Here is a 21465-nt window from a genome sequence, read left to right as displayed (position 1 = left end):
CTTGTCCTTGTTGTCAATACTGAGGGTTTCGTTTCTTTTTGGATAGGCTCTCCATCCCACTTGCCTTGAAAGGCAGCGCGCGTTTCACGTCTTGTCTTTGCTCAGTGCTGCTGCTTGGTTTATGTGCCAAGTCCTGTGGCTTGGTGCAGGCACTGAGGGCACTTCACATTGTTCAGCTGATGTGGGAAAGAAGTGCTCTATTATTAGGCAAGAAGTATTGCCTTGCAAGTAATACCCGAGAACATCAATAAGCGTTTAATATATGTGCCCTCCTAATTTGGGAATATATTTGTTCCTGATGAAAAAGACAAGTAACTCTTCCTTTTAACCACTCCTTGGGACTAGTTTATCCCTAATCTGAGATCTGAAATATCTGTGTCTTCTGGACTTTTTGATACCATCCATGTTATAAATGACTGATTTCTTCAAAGGTTCTCTTTTTTAAGTGTTACAGGCTTCCTTGTACCCCTCAACCCCGTGCATTTTGTTTCCTTTCACCAAGGCTGTTAACTGGGCTGCTATGGAGGTGAGGTTTTGTCTCTAACAGCTGTTATATTTAGCCAAGTTATTTGCCTTTTTTGCCTTTGTTCTTGAGAGGGCCTTTTGAGGTCTGTAGGACAGATTCTTTGCTGGTGAGTGGTTTACTGGTCAGTAAGCTATGGACTATGCTGTCCAAGAGAATAGAATCACAGGCATAATTAATTTGGTAAACTTAGTGTTTATTTTTACTTTTACTTTTAGCCAAATCAGAGGCGTTCTTGAATTCAGTTCTTTCTGTCTCTAGCAGTTTGCACAATCCCATGGCACTGTCACCAAGCTAAGGCTGTCCACTGATAGCTTTAAATACTAAAGGTACCTTGGCTGTACCACTAACACTGACCATGCTGACAGTGTTGGTGTCTTGCTGTTTTTTCCAAGTACTGCTTGCCAGAAGCTTGCTAATTGAAAATAAACACGTTTATCGTTTTCCTTGGTTACCTAAGCTCTAAGGATGTGGTTCTTATTTGAGTATGATGAGTAACAGTTGTCAAACAGTAATCACCTGCTTTTCCTCTTTGTTTTTTTCTTTTATGTGTTTTATGTGTATATTATTTATGATGCAGATAGAGACGTTGCATGATTGCGCTGGAGCAACTGATTAAGCCGTTAGCAGCTCAGGGTGACAGTCAGGTATTGTGTCTCATCAAGAAGAGAAGTTTGCCTTGAGCTGGTGGTTTAAATACATCTCGGAGCCAGGGGATACCAAGATAGAGGAGCTAGGATTTCACTGGTGAGTGTAACAGATCACATGAGGATTCTGGCAGTCTCTCTGTGGCATGCTGGAAGCAAGCGTGCCAGCGGCCACCGAATTGATAGTATCAGCTTCAGCTGTGGAAAGTGTCCTGCACTGATAGTGAGTAGGGGGGTGTAGCAGCTCTGGCAGGGCAGTGGTGATAGTAAAGAGCTTGCTAGAGACCTCTGAGAACTGCTCGTAGACGCTGTTTACCTTCAATCTTGAGGAACCACAAACAGCAGAACTGAAAATGCCGAAGGATTATAACGTTTTTCAAATGCTGATTGCAGCACTTTGCTGCTTCTATCATCGTAAGTCTATTATCAGAGTCAAGGTACGTGCCCTTTTTCAATAACAGTAAATACATGGTGTGCTAGTCAGTAATGCTTTTAGGCTTTGTTCAGAGGTGTTTGTTTTTATACAATGGTTGAGTACAGTGTGTTTCTGTTCTAAAGAACATCTTTAGAATTCACCATTGTCTCAGAGAGAAGCTTAAACAACTTTCAGTTTTATGAGCCTGAAGCTGACTATGTTTAGGCACTAAGTTAAAAGTGCCCTGGTTTAGGACTTGCTGAAGAGAATTTTAGTAGTTTCAAGCTTTCAGAAATTAACTGATCAGCCCGCTTGGTTCCCTAACTTTTTCACGTACTTGCTGAAAACGTAGGCAGTTGTGCTCAGGAGCGCAGTTTTTTTTAAACACTTCAGATAATATTGGACTTGTCCTTATATTTTAGAATTTTTTAAATTACAAAATGCACAAAATAATCTCCTTGTAGAATGGTTTGGGTTGGGAGGAACCTTTAAAGATCATCTAGTCTGACCCTTGTGCCATAGGCAGGGAGATGTTTTACGTTATGCAAAAATGCACTATATGCAAAGAAAAAGCCTTTATAAACATTTCGAGCCACACTTTCGGAAATGTCTAAATGACTTGGGAATTGAACTGTAATCAGGTGGGATATCTAACTACTTTTGAGGATCTGTGAGCTACACCTAAGCCTTTAAATCTTTTTATTTAAGCTTTATGCTTGAATTGTTCTTTGAATAACAAAGTGTCAGCTCTGTCAGCCACCATGTAATGGGTATAGATTTTCTAGAGCACTTGCAATGAGGACGGATGTGAAGGTTGCTGTCTTCTGGCCTGTTGGCTTTCAAACTTGGATGGAGGCACTTAAAAGTTGGGAAGAGCTGCCCCCCTTCTCTCTCCTCTAGTGATTTAGCCTTTTTACTGTCCATTTCTGAAAGGGGGGTGTGGGGCTCAGTCTTTTGGGCACACTGATCGGGCTGTCTTCTCTTGCTCCCTGAGCCAAATATCAGAAGTTCTCATCAGAACAGAGAGCTAAAGATGCTCTCCTGTTAACTGTAATTAATTTTCATTCCAATTTTAAGTGTAAGGCTTAACTCTTCTGTTCTAAAACTTTAAAAATTACATTGGGTTTTATTGTTGGCTGTCAGAACAGTTTGAAAACCGTTGTTCTTGACCGTGCATGCCCTTTGTTTGACTTGGCATGAATTTCTAATACCTAAAATAACGGTGGTGTTGTCATGGCAACTTTCCATTTAGTCTAATCCATATAGTCCCTAGAGAAACTGAAACATTAATAGTGTTTGCTGTATGGAGAGTAAAAAATAAAACCTTTTATGTAGAACCAAATTACAGCTGGGCTCTTTCAAAAATAAGGTTCTATTTAAAGAGATTTGCACCATTTAAAATAGATGTGAATGCATGTGTTCCAGCACGCACATTTAGCATTAGTTGAATCTGATGAACTGCTATTTTAAGAAGCTCTGATGGTGGGAAACCGGGGTGCATTTGCTGAAGAGAAGGTGGCTGTAGGTACAGAGGCAGCTGGTGGTCAAATCGAGTAAGGTCTGCACCTTGAGGCCAAACGATGTACATTCCGTGAAACACCAAAATGCCTAGGATGGTGTGAACACCTGAGCCCAAGTCGTCGTCTTACTTAATTTGTGAAAACATACTGCTTCAAGGAAAATCAGTTTGTGTGACTAGATGCGGTTAATTCTTAATTTTAATAGTAATTACAATTGTAAGGAAATACCAAATTGATCCATAAATTAGCATGCTGAAGTCCGCAGCTACCTCTGAGAGATTCAGATTTTTTGCTGCCCTGAGATAAATTCATTGTAATTATGTTGTCTGATTTAATTGAAAACAGTATGTGGCCAAGCTCAGAGATGCCTCATTGTGTCCCATCAAAGCACAGGAGACCCGTACAGCACTGGAGCACTCACATTTTGCTGAACTTAATTTTACTGTGTGAAATTAGGATCTCAATAGCAGAAGTTTGGTTTGTTTTCCCATGCATTAATAGAAAATGTAATGATCAGTGCAGAAGACATGAACTTGGATCAACTCATTCTTCAGTCATGATGCGTCAGTACCTTTTAATATGGTTTCAATAGCTGTTCACATTTAGGGTCAGCTGCTACATTTGAGGGAAGTAGAGGGAAGCTTCAAGGCGAGGGGTTCCTGTTTGTGGTTTAAAAAAAAGAAAGTGAAGAGAGAATTCCAAATTGTGACTTACACTGCTTCCAAGCCACAACACTGTTCTTTTAATTTTTGCATTTTTTGGAAGCTAAGAATTAATTTAAAGCTAAATCAGTGATAAACGGTGACTTAAGAAATTAAGAGGTCTAAATTAATAAAGTTAACTTTTGCCACAAGACAGGTTTTTTTAGTTCTACCTAGTATGGTTGTCACAATTGGAGGGAAAGACCTTGAAGTTCAAGTGTTATCATTCTTAATTCTCTGCTATGATTCACCCTCAGCTGAAGCTGCGCAAAAGGGGAAAGCCACTCAAATTATTGGGACTGCCAAGTTTTAAAACATCCAGCACGTTGATCTAACTCATTACTGGGTAATGTACTAATGCCATGAATGTGGCCTGCGTAAGAAGCCTTTTATAAGCAGCTACTTATTGCAAGTGCCATCTCTTAGCTTGGATGAATGGCAAACACTTTTTATAGATAGTTGATCTTGCTATTTCTTCAGTATGTGATGATCTAAATCTGTTTCACTGGCATCCTCGGGCTTCATGTATCCATTTTCAGCATGTATGTGGAGGCAGTTGGATTTGATAATGTGAGTTTACAAGTCGTCACCACCCAGCATTATGGGTCTGCTTTTTTGATGTTAGATTTGTTGTTGTTGGAGAGGTCCTGATAGGAAAAGACTGACAGCAAAATTATGTGAGATTTTGTATAGCTCCCTGAACTGTGCTTCCCCGTTGTCTTGCTGCCAAGTTTGAGTTTTGATGAGTCTTATACAGTATAACTTTTTTCAATTTCCCATGGTAACTTTATACAATTTATCAAATTTTAACTGCAGTATACCCTCTATTATATAGAGATAGATAGATAGCAGAGGGACCACTGGTGCTCTGTAAGTGATTCCTGTTCCATGGGAATGGGAACATTCTCCAGTAGATATTTATGCATTTAACTTCTTGGTAATACCGTTCATTTAGGTATTTCTCAGATTAAAACAAAAAACTACCCAACATCTAAAATCCTTTAAATTTGGTAGTCAAAATCCTCAGGGTCACTGAGTGAGGAGATTAGGATTTGACTAACTCTAAACTCGGGATTTCTCAGGATCCATATTCCAGAAATGAGGCTGTCCTCCTAGCTCTGAATTCACCTAGAAGATTAAGGAATTGTTGTCAGTGTAGGGTTGTAGTGGAAGGTGGATGCAGAGTCCACTAGAATTAAGTCTTTCTGTCACCTTCAGTTAACTTTAGACTGAAATTGGTACTAAAAGCTTTTTTTATTTTCCTCCTCCCAAATATCTCACTTACTAGTTAATAAAAACTGGCCACTTTTCTGTGAATGTCAGGCAGGTTATGTTGTTTATAGTGGCAGACTGAGAACATGCACGTGATGGAGTTTATTTGATTTTAAAGAGCTGTCAGAGTTGTGATGGAAGTTTTCATATTGATATTGATAACCTCAAAAGTTGTCACTTGTTACCTAAACGAGCAGACAGAAGTCTTGTGGCTTCAAAACTGCCATTCTCCTCTATTAATTCATCTGTCTGATTAGTTCAAGATTTCTCTCTTGTATCTTGGGCATGGTGAAATGTTACATAGTATTTGTTCTATGTCTCAACCAACCAATTAAGCCACTAGAAAATAAAAATAAAGTCCTGCAGAAGTCGGCAGTCATCTATGCAAAGAGACTTTTATCATCCATTTTGTACCTCCCATTACTTAACATAGGGCTTGTTATAGTCCTGCGTGAACTTTGTGCACTCTGGAAGATAAGAGAAAACTGCCCCTGTGCAGAACATGGCTGCAGTTGTGGTTTAAAATGTCCAAGTTTAATCAGAAAATGTTTTCTTGAATTTAGAAACTCCCTTTTTCTCATTAGTTCTTTCTCAAAATAACTATTTCAGAAATAACCCAGAGTGTTCTTGTCTCTTTGTAAGTTCTTGGCCAATGATACTACGTTTTTGTACAGGAGAAAATAAGGACTGACAAGAATGTTTCCAAACAAAGATGGAGAGTCTGGTTCCACATGGGGATTCTTTTAAATGCCTGGTGCAAGTCTGTTGGGTTTGATGGCCGATTAGTAGAGTTTAAGTGAAATGAAATACTTTGTACTCGTTATAAATAAAATTTAAATGTATTATAAATTGATGTAACTGTATATTTTAAAATGCTCGTACTCATAGTGCCAGACAGGCAGTCTGATCAGGATCACAAGAGCACAGGGTTAGAGACTTAAGGGATCTCCGCAGCCAGTGAAGTATATCTTAATCCAGAATTGGAACTTTGACAATAAAATGTTCATTTTCTGTATGAACAAGTTGATTGCTCTCTAGTGGTTTGGAAAGAGAAGAATTTCATTAATTTTTCACTTTTCCAGATGTTTTTAGTGTCCTGTGTCTCTGTGTGCCCTCCCTTTCTTGTTTCACATCTTCAGCCTTCCCTCTTGGTATTTCCTGTCCCTGCCCCAGCATCCCCTCCACGTTTTCTGTTGGTTGGTCTTTCTGATAAAGTATCCGCTTGGCTAAAAGCTATGTAAATCCCACAAAAATTTAAGTTTTTGCTGAATCACAAAGCATCTCCCATCTCTCCTTATCTATTTGGAGACTCTGTAGGACCTAGTGATGTTACAAGGTCAGACGGTTGCAGTTCAGAGCTTGTGGTGCATTTAAGCAAAAGTAGGTGGCCTCCAGTGTTGGAGAAAAGATGGATTTGGGAGAAAGCTGTAATAGATTTGATTTAGATAGATACAGTACGTTTATTAAAAGTTTAGGAAAGGTACTGGCTTGACTTACTTCCTCAATCAGATCACACTTCAGTTTTCACAGAGCTGTTCTCATTTATCCCTAATAATTATCTCTTTTTTTTTTTTTTTTTTCTTGAAACCTTCAAGGCAACAGGAAATCAGGTGGTTCCAAGGCTGCCTGTTGGGCTAATTTAAATGTCAGCTGGCAGAGCTGTGCAAGAGCACCAGGAAATAATTGAGATTGGATGGAAACGTGGTCACCATTATTCATGTATCTGTAACAGTCCTTGGCTGTGCTTTAAGTAAATAATACTTTGCCAGAAGGATACAAAGAGAGGTGATCTGAAATTCCACGTTATCAGAACTGAAGTCGGTGATCTAGCATGACAGATTTGGGACCAGTTCCATACCATGTCTAAAAAGTAGAAGTCTTTCCCTTAGAATTCAAGGTGTTTAAAAAAACCAAAAAGCCCCCACTCGATCACCTTAGAGAGGAATTAATAACAATTGAGGTAAGCCACAAAAGCTAGAACACACAAGCTGCAACTTTGGGTATATGTGTACAAACCTGTGTGATTCTCCTCTCAGCTGTTTTGATATCCCCTTGATGTGTGTACATCACTGGAGTTGTTGCAGATACAAGCTGGAGAAAGAATCCGCTGCCAGTAGGCAACAGAAATAACTGTGGGACTTTGTATTTTGTTTACCACCAAACTCGTACAGCAGATTATTCAGCACAATTAAAAATTATTCTAATCTTACGCAATAAATTCAGCTAGGAAGGTTGAGGCAAGAGCTTGATATAGTGAGTTTCCTTTGGAGAGCGCCAAACACTCAAAAGTAACCCCATGGATGCACAAACAACTGATTACTGTGAGAAATTCCCATTAAAATGTCTTCACAAGTTTCATAGGTACAGCATGTTCTGGTAGGTCAAGTCCTCTCCAAATTTACCTGGAATAAGATCGTATTTTGATGTTTTACTTCCCTAAATTTTACTATTTTTCAGGTTTTGGTATGCTAATTAATATTTGCCTGAAAAAATGTAAAATAATACGTAATATCAAGGGTAGCTTGTTACATCTGTAAGCACAGTCTGCTTTTAGTTTAATGGCCCTGAAGTAGAAATCCTTTGTGAAATAGAATAAAGTTGCATGGCATTTATTAAAAATGCTAAAAGAACTACTGACTGGAAGGTTTTTTTCCCCCCTTCCAGACTCTTGGCTCCCTAGATTTTCCATTGGGTATGCAAGTAGGATTGAGGGCTTTTGCTGGAGGTTGATAATACTGTATTGCTAAATAGTTTTTTATTTTTCTTTTAAAGACTGATTCACAAAAACTCAGCATGGCAGGAATATCTTAAAATAGGACCAGGACGGGAAACAATGTTACTAAAATGTGAATAACAGTTCTGGAAAGCACATACTTAGGGTGAGTTCTTTGTAGGTCAGAAGAAGCATCTGTATTTGAAAAGAGTTCTGCTGACTATTTGCTTTAATATTCCAGGGGTCTCTGACAGGGTTGTTACTTTTTGGAAATCTTAAAGAATTCATACTGGAAGCTTCCCTGTGTCACCTCACCCATGTTTTGTTGCAGAATATACTGAAGTTGTCAATTTTTGTCCTAGATTTTTTTTTTTTTAAATTTCTGTTTACCATCCTTTCCACTATGTAACTGTAAATGTAGATTGAGGTTTCTTTCTGTCGTTGGGTAGGAGCGAACAAAGTGTCGTAGACAAAGGCATGAACTGAGGACATACTACTGAACGGAGGTTTGTCACGATGAAGTTAGTGCAAATTCACGGCGTACCATTACTGTCCATTAACTTTTGGGTGCTGTTGGGAAATGAGGCTGAAGTATCTGCATTACATTGTGTGGAACAGGTCGCCTTTTCTTTTAAAAGAAAGTCCATCGACATAAGTTATTACACTGTTCTAAGCTTACACTCTTCCTTATTTACGGACTAACGTGCTTGTGGAGGCTGTGCCGGGAGTGATTTTTGAGGCCTTATTTGCATGATGGGAAGTTCAGTGTGTGCAGAGATTCTTGGAGGCCTCGAGTATAGCGTTTGGCCTAGGAAGGCATAGGCTGGTATGGTTACAGCCAGTTCATCCATCACACTACCCCTTTAACAGAGGTAGGTTGTATAAGAAATCGGCCTCGGCCAACAAAAAAACTGTCCGGGAAGACAGGCCATTACTGAACTTGCTTACCTAGGCAGCTTCCCCCCTGTGTATTTTGGGATTTGTACTAACCACAGGAGTTCTTCCACTAAGTTCAGAGTTGTATAAGTGTTATTTAAGTATGTTTGCTTCATCTCAAGAGATGTCTGACCTCTGGCAATCAGCGTACGCTCAGTGTGGTAGACCACGGTGGAGAGGACTTTTAACAAACCAATAATCATGAATGTTAACAATTTAGTTGGTTTGGATTCCTTAAACGTTTTTCTTGTTGTATTGCTAGATGTAATTCAAGTGCAATATGTGTCTCATTACATTCATTCCAGTAGTGAAAAATCCATTTAAGCAGCAGAAGAAATTCTAGGTTTCTCTGCTGTATTTGTAATTCATGTGTATCTGTAACTTGATCAGCCTGGTTTTTTAAGATAATTTGTGTCAGTACAATGGTTGAAATTAGTCCGCACACAGAGACCTATAGGTCTTTTTTGTTGGCTAAGAATCTAGCTCTCCTAAGCAAATTCAGTTCTTGTGTTTGTATGCTATCGTCTCTTCCATTTACAGCAGCTTTGCCTACCACTGAGGTACAGTGAGATGCTTTTGGAATGATGATGATAATTTGTACAGTAGTTTGGGGGTTTTTAAGTTCTCTATTCAGTCAAAAGCATCTTTCAAAAACTTAAATACAGTTCACATAAAATCAGTAGTTCCTTTCAGAAGGTCAGCAAGATACACAGCTATGAATGTAAAAGGTTTGTATGCCATTACAACTGAACGCTGTTGTTTAGATTGGAGGCGATGCTTTAAAAATTCTCCAGCCGCTTCCTTGCGCGGTCAGGGGAGAGGTGCTCTTGACAAGTCTGCTCTCCGTTTGCGTGCTCTGCGCTCTACCTTCAGCTTACGTAAATGCTATAATGCTCGCTATCGTTCTGTACGACGGGAGCGGTTAACTGTTACTGCCGGAATCAACGCCCGTCAGCTTTACGTGGGTACCCGGCCATTTGAGTTGGGAAATGGAGGTGGCAGCCACGTGGCGCTAGTCCTTCAGCTATGTTAGCCTGATAGGTTTGGAGCGGAGGGGGGATTTTTGGCCTTACTTGACTATGTCTTGATACTTTGATATGCTTTTGGACTTGAGTCCTCACCAAGCCTCTTCTATGATTCTTTCTACACCCAGTAACTTAATCTCTTCACGTTGTACATGGGTTCATGAAAGGGCCCTTGCAGTGAAGGTCTTTTTGTTTGTGGCATGGTTTGTTCCTGCAGACTTTTCTTCTTGTGAAGCTTGGAATGAGTTGGTGAAAGACCTTAGCTGTACGAAAGCACAAAGGATTTACTCCTTGTTGAAAATTACTGTCCATTTTAAGCCACATTTGTATGGATAAATACTACCCTGTTACGGTTTACTGAGGTGAATGGTGGTTCGTTACCAGGTTGTCTTTATCTGTTGCCTTCCTGCATGAGCTACTCTGCTCGGTTGTGTTCGTCTGAGAAGCCTTAGTTTTCTCTGAGAAAAACAGAGAGAAGAGGAGAATTTCTCTGCGCTCCCAGCATGTTTAAATAGTCTTGGCAGCAGGATGCCTCTTCTGGCATTATTCCACCAAAAATCTGCTGTCTAGTAATATGTTGTAATTCAGTCTGCTTGAAACTGCAGGGAGGGCTGTTCAAAGAAGTGCTAAACGTGTGCCACCTGCTCCCACGGTTAGGTGCTGTGGGAATTCAATATGAAGAAGAAAATGCTACAGAGAGCAGTGTTCACAGAAAGAATGGGATTGGTGGGCGAGCATTCCCAGTTCCTTTTTAAATAGTGCATGTGTTGCATATTTACATCAGCGTGTCAGTGAAGGGAACCTGTGAGCTTTGGCTCATATACAGAGTTAGGAAAAAAAAATCCATAATACATTGGGGAAAAATGTTGTGTTTTAGTCTGCTCTCCAGCTGGAGCTGCCTTCCCCCCCCTGCCTTGTTTTAAATGTACTTTCTTTTCAGAGAGGGTATACTCTGATTCTTTGACCAAGGTAGAACATGTTCCCTGCTATCAACCTTGGCTATCTTAGGCTTTTGAAACTCTTCAGCAAGAGTAAATATGGGATGGAGTCTCCAGCCCTTGGGGAATGCGAGGAAGTTCAAAGAACTTCCCTCCACTGAGTGTCTATGAAAGTAGATGACCCTCTAGATGAGCTGCTGCACCCTACGTCATTAGCAACACAGTATCCGTGAGAAGGACTAATGAGCCAGAGTGGTCCAGCATGGAACCTGTACTCCAAGAGATGAAGATTGCAATTTTCCAGAAAAACTTGAGTAGTTGTATAGTGGTGAGGGAGATATCTCCAAGCAGATCTCATGCTTTTGTGCTAACGGGCAACAAGAGAGTTTTTTCCTTAAGAAGGGAACATCTTGGACATGCAGGTTTAATGACCGTTAGAAGGAAGCCCTTTAAGGTTGAAAATTTACTTTGGCAAACTTTTTTTTAGTGCAACAGGAATACTGTACAACTATGTATGTCCAGGATAGCCTGTCTTGATGCATTTGGAATGTTAATTGGATGGGTTCAAAGGGGGTGGGGAGGAAAGAATCTGAATTTAAAACGGCAGTTTAAATAGGAGGAAGAATATTGGAGCAGAGCATTTGGGTCCAGCTCCATTTTTGGGGGTATAGTTAGAATTCTTATTGGGAAGAGGAAGTAGAAGGGACTTTGTAGGTGTGTCCTTATTAGCTTGGTGTACAGGCAGAACACTTTGTTCTGTGTAGTGTATAGCAATAACATGTTATCTCACCAAATGCTGGATTTTGCAAATACAATCCAGAGAGCGAAGCCAAGCCAGCCTGCTAAAAGCAGCACCTGCATTCCAGTGGCTAGTGCAGATCATGTGATGGAAGTTATAACCCAGGTAAAATGTTAATCACTGAACTTGGCACAGTTGAAGCTTTTAATCTCTTATTGCAGTTTTCTAGGGAGAGGCAGGTTATGGACAACAGCCCAGAAAAACTGAAGAAGGAGTTAGAGGAAGAGCTGCAGCTGAGCAGTGAAGACTTGCGTAGCCATGCCTGGTACCATGGACGTATTCCTCGGCAGGTATGTGGTCTTTGCATTGCTAAATGTGCTTTGGGCTTTTATAGACAAGCAGAATTGCACTAAAGTACTATATGTGTCTCTGATATCTGCATTAATTTAGTAGAAACATAAAGCTTATTCGTGTGAAAGCTATGGTATTTGTCACAGCTTGGCATAAAATGAGGCTGAGGAAGGATTCAGGGCAGACGCTGGTGGAAAATACAGGTATTTCAGGATTTGTGTGCACCGAATAAAGTCGGAAATGGAATTCAAGCTTTATATGAGCGTGTTATCCCCACATTGTTCAGACACACCGACATTAATTTGGTTTAGTATTCTTAACCAAAGTTAAAATGTTCTTGTTTACTTTCTTTCTTGCACTTGGAGTTTGGGGGAGGGGAAAAGAAAAAACATAACAAAATCCATGCAGTAACTTAGTTTTGATCCTTACAATCGTAGTTAAAAATGTGTTAAAGCTGTCACTGGATTGGAGCTTAGGTTCCCAGGGCACCCGGAGCTCCCCTGGCGGGGTCCCTCCTGTCCGTACCCCACATATGCTGCACTTAAGGTTAACTGTTAGATGCGTAGTTTATCACATGAAGGGACTAAATCAAAACAGAAAAATGATATTTTTATGACTCTTCCTAGTACTGTGCAGTATTCACAAACCATAAAAAATGAAAGCTTTTGTCACGTTAAGTAATAATGAAAGGACAATTTCTGGTGTCCTGTAGTAATGGCTTCTAAACTTCAGTGTGACTGTCTATTCAGATACTTCAGACTCTCAAATCCTGAGTCATTGCTTTCCCTTCATGCCTTGTTTTCTTTTAGCAAACTAGAACAAATATATATGCAGAAGTGGGTCGTGCTTCTGGCCGCTGGGCATTTTCCAAGCAGCCCCTCCAGATCTCTGCTCTGGGACAAGCTCTTAATTTTAAAATTGGAGACATCATTCTTCTGCCACACTTCATGCTTTGCTTTGTATTTCTGGCTTTGTCTCTCCTCCCAGAGAAGCCAAACCAAGTCCTCTGTTTAAGAATATTTTGTTGCGATGTGTTGACTACTTGTTTTCTGATTCTGAATTATTTTTTTTTACAATTCTTTTTCCTCAAAGGTGGCAGAAGGCCTAGTTCAGAGAGATGGAGACTTTCTGATTAGGGATTCTCTCTCCAGTCCTGGGAACTTCGTTCTTACCTGTCAGTGGAAAAATAGCTCTCAGCATTTTAAAGTCAACAGAACAGTTCTAAGACTCAACGAAGCCTACTGCCGTGTTCAGTATCAATTTGAACTTGAAAGTTTCGACAGTATCCCTGGCTTAGTTAGATACTATGTTGGGAATCGCACGCCAATATCAAAGCAGAGCGGAGCAATTATTTTTCAGCCTATCAACAGGACTGTGCCTCTCAGGTGTCTAGAAGAAAAGTATGGTGTAACTCCAGTCCGACAAAAAGAGCCAAGTATCCCTGAAGGAAAAACAGAATCTGCAAAAAGGCTGAGTCTTGGTATATCCAGCATGCAGTCCCCGGAGCAGAGCGTGCCCAGAGGAAATCTTTTGAGGTACTTTAATTTTGCTGTCCTTATGGAGAGAAATGAGGTAACTCAGGTGGAGGTACAGCTCCCGCTGTCGGTGATGTGAATTTTCACTCTGATTGTAGGTGGAGGGCTAGGCGTGAGGGTTTGCTGATTTTTAGCAAAGTATTTTTTAGGGCCTGATTTTTGAAACTTCCTGACGTTGTTAAGAAGATGCTAACTATTTTGTGGTCATGGGGCTTGATCTTTAGACTATTTAAGCTACGTTAAGGAAGTAACATAAGCAGGGATGGGTGAAGCCATGATGTAAGTGGTAAGGCTGCACACAGTCTTCACTCATCGTGTGTTCCGGAGTATCCCCCAGGTTAATGGGGAGGCTCTTACCCCTGATATTTGTATTACAATAGTGACAAAACAGTGCTTCCTGAATGCCATTTGATTAGTCCAGCAAAAGGAAGTAATTCTAGCAGACTGGTAAATGAGTGCAATAATCAGATTCTGAAGATATCTTTGGAAAAGCAAGATGCACGGCTGCAGTTCCAAAGGGACTAGTTCTTAAAGATGGTGATGGCTTTGGCTCTGCTGCTCCACTTGCAAGTTGATGCATATTGGCAATAGGGAAGGGATAATTCCTTTGAAATCCACAGAGGGAAGAGCAAATGTAGACTCTGGAAGCACAGCAGCAGTGCAACTTGTTCTTCAGTGACCTGGCAGATCTTGACTAGTATAAAACAAAGGATTAAAAGAAAATCTAGCTGCTGCTCCACAGAAGTCTTTCTTTCCATATTTGACTTCTGCAATAAAAATACCAAGTGTGGGATAATGGATCCTACTGTCAATGTCCAAATCAAATGTTCCATTAAAAAGTCTCATCATTCAAAGAGACACCCTCACAAATGCTGCAGGGTCGCATACATTTCATTGTGACCACAACAGCACGAAGGGCTTTTTATTCTTATAAACTAGAAAACTAATGAACCTTGGTTACGATATATTCCGGCAATTTGGGACATGGTTTAGTGGTGGGATGTCAGGGTTAGGTTAAAGGTTGGACGTGATGATCTTAAAGGTCTTTTCCAACTTAGACAATTCTATGATTCTATGAATTAGTTATGTATGTTAAGAGTGTTAGATATATTGATATGTTTTTGTTTGCATTTTTGTTTACCCTAGAAACAAAGACAAAAGCGGTAGCCAGCCAGCTAGTCTGGATCATGTTCTGGAGAAAAGATTCCCTCTAAAGGCTCACCAGTCAGAGAGCTATCTGCCAATAGGTATGTTTTGTAATTCAATGTTTCACACGTAGAATCTCTGTGTGCCCAGGTGGTCTGGTACACTACAGACCAAAGTGAGACTGTGAGTGTTCTGAGTTAAACAGTTATACAGACAGTTATGTTTAGTGGCCAATGTAAGCTGTGTTACATACTGCTTGTTTTTAAGTCATTGGAACAGGGTTTGTTTGTTTATATGCACCAGCTAGCTGAGTACCTTAGCACACAACTCGGCAGGCTTCCACACCAAAAGAATGACAGCTACAGTTGGCATTAATATCCTGTTTGATAGTATTACCTTTCCCCGCTTGTGCTTTACAAGCCCAAGTTTCACTCATGTCATTCTGATAGAAGTCTATTAAGTAGAAGCGGTGTTTCATGGAAATCCTGGTAACTGCTTTTTCTCAGGGTAAAGTATGCAGATGTGGTAGCGTTCCTCACCAGGAGAAAAGCACTACCATGGCTTTTGTACTCCGTTCTGTCCTCCTGTCTCTCTCAAACTCTCTTTCCCCCCATCCCTTTTGCTTTTCATTCCTTTCAACACCTTTGCTGCTGTCTGGTTCCACAGCCACCGTCATCGTCTTCTTCCAGTTACACAACATGTACCAACGCTCGATCAGTTGTTGATTGTGGCTTTTTCTTTCTCAGATTCATCATCAGTGATGATGAATTGCTTAAGCAATTGTTTCCAAACTAACATACTGTGTAAGGAAGCTTGCAATGATGCGTCTATTCCCATGTGGATGAATTCTAATGTTCATTTCCAAGGCTGCTAGTCGTTTTGAATATGGTAGCTGTTAAAATTTATAGTGCCTGCTTTGGAAAGACTTCTTGAGACAAAGATAAAATTAAATATTATATAGTGAGACTGTGTTTTGATAGAAAGGGTGTGCTCCTGCGTTTAACGGTGGGAATGGACAGACGTTCATAAAACAAGTTTCTGTCCATCTGTAATTTAATTGATTATCTTATTCCAATCCATGACTGCAAACACTTTTCTTGTGGTGCTGTACCAGTTAACCTGAAGAGCACTGCCGTGCGTTTTGTCCTGGGGTCCTCTGAGCAGATTCTGGTGTTGTACTGCTGATGAGTGGTGACAGGCTGTGATCTGTGGGGTTTGTTGGCTGTGTAAACTGAGCGCCAGCTGGAAACAAGCAGTAAAGCCCACATGATGCAACGGGCCGCTGTGCTGTAGATACCAGCAAATGCACTGAGAACCGCAGATTGGGAGCGCCTGATACGGGGTTCAGTCCGATATTGGATGCCGAGGCTTGCGTACGCAACGAGTACAGGATGAGGCATAAATACACAGAAGCATATGGATGTGTTTTCCCAGCTCTTCAAATCAGCTACTGTTCAGCAAAAAGATGAGCATCCCCGAAATTCATTCCTTCCATACCTTAGTGCAGGTTCAGGCTTGACTTTGGGAAGCTTTTCTTTCATCTCAAACTTGTCATTCTCAGAAATGACTCATCTTTTATGTGGTGTGACTGGAAGTTTCTGTTTTTATAGTCTAGATCAGGTTACAAAGAAACCTCCTATTCCAAGCCTATGGAGACTATCCAGCGCTGACAGTATAGCCTATGCATGCAGCAGGGACTGGAATTATTGTCCGCATTACCACAGAATAATATTATGGTGCAGCTGTTCTGTGTATTTGGGATTTTGGGAGGATCAGCAAGTGAATGGAATTTGCTGGCTAGCTCATTCCTCAAAATACAATTTCATATACATTTTTGTCAGCAAATAATTGATGTGATCTGACAATATTTTCCTCAGGAAATAGCATGAAGAGATGAGCTCTGGGATAGGCATCAGGAATTGTCTATGTTTTGGCCTTCTAAATTACTGTTTTCCTCTGCAGGTTCAAGACATCCATCTCAGTTACCTGAAGCAGAAGCACACTCCTGTCCGAGCTCTCCTGCCTTTAGAACGGGCAGTGAACCTTCTCTGAGCCCCACAGTTGTTCAGAAAGTGACCTCTGAGTCGCAAGCAGGGGAAGCTCTTAGGGGATCCGACAGTCAGCTCTGCCCAAAGCCTCCACCTAAACCCAGCAAAGCACCCCTGATGAAGCCCCCAGATTCTCCTTCGGCTTCCCACAGTTCAGAAGGACACTACTGTGAACTGAGCCCTGCCAGAGATCCTGCAGCAACAAAACATTTATGTCAGAAAAACAGCTATGTGGAACATCTGACGCAAAAGGAGAGGGGAGCACACACATTCAGGAACTCTGACACAAGCTATTTGATCCTGGAAGATGACCCTCCAATGAACTCTGCAGATCCTTTAGAAGCTTCAACTGAGATGGCTGAAGAAGACAGCATCTTTTCTGCACCCGTTTTTGAGACGGTGTCTAGTTTTAAACCAAATGATTTTGAATCCAAACTACTTCCTCCTGAAAACAGGCCATTGGAACCATCAATGTTAAGAAGAGTTAAGGAGCTTTTCACCAATAACAATCCAAAGATTATTGCGCAGCATATTCTCAACATGGACTGCAAGGTAAAAAAAATAAATAATTTTCTTGCATTTTATTTTATATTGTGCAAGTTTAGACTTTTTAAAGAACTGATTTGAAAAGATTAATGGGTAGATTTGCAGCTAGTGTAACCAATGTATTGACTTGCTTGCAGGAGTTTTAGGGTGGGTTTTTATTTCTTCATTTGAAGAACATTAACAAAGCCTTTGGACTAAAGGTCTCCCACCATCCTTGACTTTAGACTCAAATTCTCAACGTTTCATACATCTTTTTAATCTTCTGTTGGTCGCTGTGTATCTGTGGCTCAGCCTTTCTTCTACACTGGAGGAAGAGCGAGCTGTCTACACTGTAAACCACTGTGGAAAGACCTGCTGGTGACAGGAACTAGCTGGTGAGCTTGCAAGGGCAGAGTGAGCGACCTGGTTGCCGTACTGCTGGCTGTAATGCAAGATGCTCAGGGGAACTTTTAAAACTGGCTGCTCCTCTCACCTTCGTCTGAGTGTCTGTCTTACAGCTGGGTAGGCGGTGTGGAAAACTAGCTACCAGGACTCGTGCATTTCTCTCCTGTGAGAGAACTGTATCGCCAGTGGAATTGTTCAGAAAGATGTAAACCCACGAAGAACCGTTTGTCACAATGTAGGCTTCGTTCAGCTCACAGAGCTATTGGATCAGAAGTACGGAAAGACAGGAGAAGTCATCTCCTTATGAGGTGATGACTTTGGGTAATAAAAGCAGCACAACTGCAGTTGACTCTGCACCACTTTACTGGGACAACTGCGTGCTGTACCTGCCATGTAGCAGCTACAGGAACTAAATGTCACGGGCTGTGTTGGTTTTTGGTTGTTTAAGAGCAGCTTGAGAAGCAACACACGTGGCTGCTTACCAGGCAACTCCCTTGTGGACAGGAAAGGCAGTGGGAATGGTGGTGCTCCAGCAGAAATGCATCTGCAGCACCGATTCACACTGTGGGTCTGGGAAGGGCGGCAGCTCACCGGAGCAGCAGAGGGATGAGTGTGTGCGGGCGCCTGCCCACTGCTGGGGCCCTGCCAACACCAAACACAGCTTCTCCCCTCTGTAGCAGCGTTGGCTGCTGCGAAGTGAGGCTTCAGGCAGACGTGGTGACTCAGAAAAACTCGGCTCCAACTGCTTGGTCTTTTCAGAAGTGATAGACTGCGGCTTCTTTACTATGGTTCCAAGAGTAGTACCAGCATTCTCTAGCGTTTTAGTTCCGCAATTCCCCTTTTCCTCCTTCAACCTAATAACAATAACCAGAATGTCTTTTAATATATTGTTAAAGAGTATGTTGCGAGAAGGCGTAGGATATGCGCGTCTTAGAAAAGTAGCAAGGGTGGTTTTATATATAACATTCAGTTAGCTCATAATTGGTCTCATTTTAAACCCTATAAGCTTTGGAATGGGGCCGAGGAAACCAGCCTGCTGGAAGTGTGGGAGCCTGTACAATTAATTAAGAGTCACTGAAGTGTTTTTACAGAAACAGATTTTTTGGATTTTGGAGCAGGAACAGCAACTAGCTGGGACAGGTAGAGAAGCCTATTTTATCTCCACCTTGCAGCGCCGAGAGCCAATGACTGCCATTTGTTGGTAGCTTGTTGCGTACTACTGAGCTGATAAGAACTGCATGACACAGTGAGATTGGCAGCGACCTGGGCCAGAATAAATGCTTTGTACTGTGATCTGCGATAGGGCTGAAGTTCGTAGGTCTTCTTATGGAGTGAGTGGCTCGGTTTGAGTTTTAAATAATGACACTTCTAATAACGAAAGAAGCACTCGTACGCTAAGTGACGGAGCGAATAGCGGCCGCTTGCATGGCTGAGAGGGCTTTTTGTGACGGCGTAGCAATCGGTGTGTCTCCAGGGGCTTCGTATCGCCCCAGCGTCTCCGGAAGTGAAACAGGTTTCTCTAGTGCTCGATTTTGTACCAGTGAGGCCTGTTGTGTGGCCCAGATGGCTTTCATCTCTTCACAACCAAGAAAGCCTGCTGACGGGTGTATCGGGAAAACAGCAGGCAGATTGGTTTGTAAATGTGTCAACATACAGGCCTTAAACCAGCTGATAATCTCACATTATCATATTAATGTGGGTTTGCTTTTAATTAGCACATGTAATTGTTATTGATATAACCAGTAGCTAATACCGTCTGTTTAAAAAGCAAAGACAAATTGGTGAGGGTGTCAGCTTTCATACACTGGCTTCATTAGGCACTCGACAATCGTGGTCCTCCTTAAAGTCCTTTTACTAATTAATCCTTATGAGGACCCTGTCGTGTAATCCAGACACGTACTGAGCTGTTGGCTTTTTAGAAATCAGAAGGCAAAGCAAATGGGTCCATCTTAAAGGCCAAAGAGCAGTGCCACCCCGACAAGGGTCAGGCCAAGAGAGCACCGCGTTTCCAGGAGCTTGCCTATCAATCTTTCTGGAAGTGGAGGACAGAAGCTTGATGAAGCATTTTGGTCACATTTTTTTATATGTTTTCTGATGGCTGAAGCATGCAACAGAAACATTCTATTGGTGGCCTTTGTGTAAGGCACCGACTGTGCCTAAGTTAATTCAGGTTTTTTTCTTAGATGACGGTATTTTAACATTGCACACCAGCTCTGTATGCCCTGCACTAACTTGGAGGACTTCTACCTGGCTAAGGTTGGCTTGGGTTTTTTTTTTTGTCAGTCAAGTCAGTTTCAAAACTCACACATGGATTTTTTGCACTTGCCAGGTGGCGAGGATACTAGAAGTTTCTGAAGAGACGAGGAGGATTATGGGAGTGAACTCTGGTCTTGAACTGATTACCTTGCCTTACGGACATCAACTGCGCCTTGACCTAATTGAAAGGTAAATGTTCCTGTTAATTATTTCCAGGGCAGATGGCCAGAAGATCAGATCATTGCTACGTTGTACTCTACATTTCCTCAAAGAATGCTCTCCTGCACATTTTCTGAATTCACGTGTGCAGGAGATAATGTGGCGAGATGGTGTAGAACTTTTTTGCATTGGAAAAATTCCTTAAGGCCATGGGGCAACTCTGTGCATGTAGTACAGGGAAAGGGGAGTTGCACTGGAAGCGGGGTCCCCGGAGCTGCTGAATGACACCCTCAGCTCCCCTTTGGGAGCCCGGGTAAGCTGAAGGTCAGGTGACCAATCATCAGTGGTTGTGGAAGAGACGGAAGGTGGGCAGCGGCCTTCTGCAACGGGGGAAGAGGCTGGAGGGTCTAGTGAAGTAAAAAAACGATCAGCAAAGCTTTCTGTAAAACCTCTGCACCAGTTAAGGGGGAACAGCTAGGGCCTTCCTGCCCTGACCTAGCTTGTCTGCTTCTTGGATTCAGATTTCAATAGTTTGGTTGCTGAAGTTTAGGGGGAAGGTCCCAGGATTTGAGTGAGTGTGGAGGACAAAGAGAATTGGGGTAGTTTGCTTGAGCAGAATTTTGTAGAGTAGTTGTTATCTTAGGAAAATCTATTAAATTCATTAAAATGCAAATTCAAAGCCAATGTATATGTATTGCATGTAATGGCATCACTGCTTTTGATCAGATGTTGGTAGGAGTCAGTTTGCATTATTGCCAGGATACTGAAATGTACCTTTGAATGGATCTTCTTGGGTCACACGTACAGCATAATGTATTATTAATTTAATAACTGGTAACCAGTAGTATAAATTGTTTCACTTGCAGGCACAATACCATGGCAATAGGAATAGCTGTGGATATCCTGGGTTGCACGGTAAATCTAGAAGACAGAGCAGCAACATTGAACAGGATCATCCAAGTCGCAGTGGAGCTGAAGGACTCCCTGGGGGATTTGTATGCGTTTTCTGCCATTATGAAAGCACTGGAAATGCCACAGGTAAAAACCTGTTTCCTTGTGTTCCAAATAGTGGAGTTGTTTGGTGGTTTATTTAATTTAATTTACGGAATTTCTTCAAGACTAGAGAGATCATCAGCAGAGAAACTCTGCCACTAGCAATGTACTTTCCCGGGCAGTTGCTATGGAGTCAGTAATGGGTGTTCTTTGCTTGAACAGGTCACCAGGTTAGAACAAACCTGGACCTCTCTGAGACATCGTTACACCCAGACTGCCATTACCTACGAAAAACAGCTGAAGCCGTTCAGCAAAGCTTTGCATGAAGGCCAAGAGGAGTGGAACAGTGAGTATGAGTGGCACCGTTTTCTCTGTAGCCCTTTAACTCTCCTGCTACCACAGGGCTGTGTAGGGACGTTAAAATGACTACGTGAACTTGTCTAGGGCAGTACAGGACACTGAAATGGAAGGAAACAGTCTGCCAGCCAACCATTGGAACGTGCTTGTGTGCATGTACCCGTGCCGAATGTGACATTCTGCCCAAATCCATACTCCCTTTGTGGAGCACAAACTGAAACTCGATGCATCACCTTGCCTCAAAGACAGGAAAAAAAACCC

At 41.6% G+C, this 21465-nt stretch overlaps 1 protein-coding gene across 1 annotated transcript in view; it reads left to right on the top strand.

Annotated features, from left to right (window-relative positions):
- The window catches only part of BCAR3 (BCAR3 adaptor protein, NSP family member), a gene marked incomplete at its 3' end in the record, with an annotated part of 75785 nt that extends 54592 nt beyond the window's left edge, over positions 1-21193 (top strand). Inside the window, exons 4-10 of the mRNA XM_009647517.2 lie at positions 11651-11779; positions 12873-13315; positions 14462-14562; positions 16424-17061; positions 19769-19884; positions 20721-20892; positions 21070-21193. Coding sequence (XP_009645812.1) covers positions 11651-11779; positions 12873-13315; positions 14462-14562; positions 16424-17061; positions 19769-19884; positions 20721-20892; positions 21070-21193 — 1723 coding nt within the window. The remainder of the gene's footprint in view (positions 1-11650; positions 11780-12872; positions 13316-14461; positions 14563-16423; positions 17062-19768; positions 19885-20720; positions 20893-21069) is intronic.
- Between the last annotated feature and the right edge of the window lie 272 nt (positions 21194-21465).

The sequence above is a fragment of the Egretta garzetta genome, unplaced genomic scaffold (assembly GCF_000687185.1).
Source record: "Egretta garzetta isolate BGI_Z169 unplaced genomic scaffold, ASM68718v1 scaffold149, whole genome shotgun sequence".
In the NCBI taxonomy this organism is placed as follows: Eukaryota; Metazoa; Chordata; class Aves; order Pelecaniformes; family Ardeidae; genus Egretta; species Egretta garzetta.
Note: the sequence above shows the minus strand (reverse complement) of the source record. Positions and strands in the feature narration are given on the sequence as shown.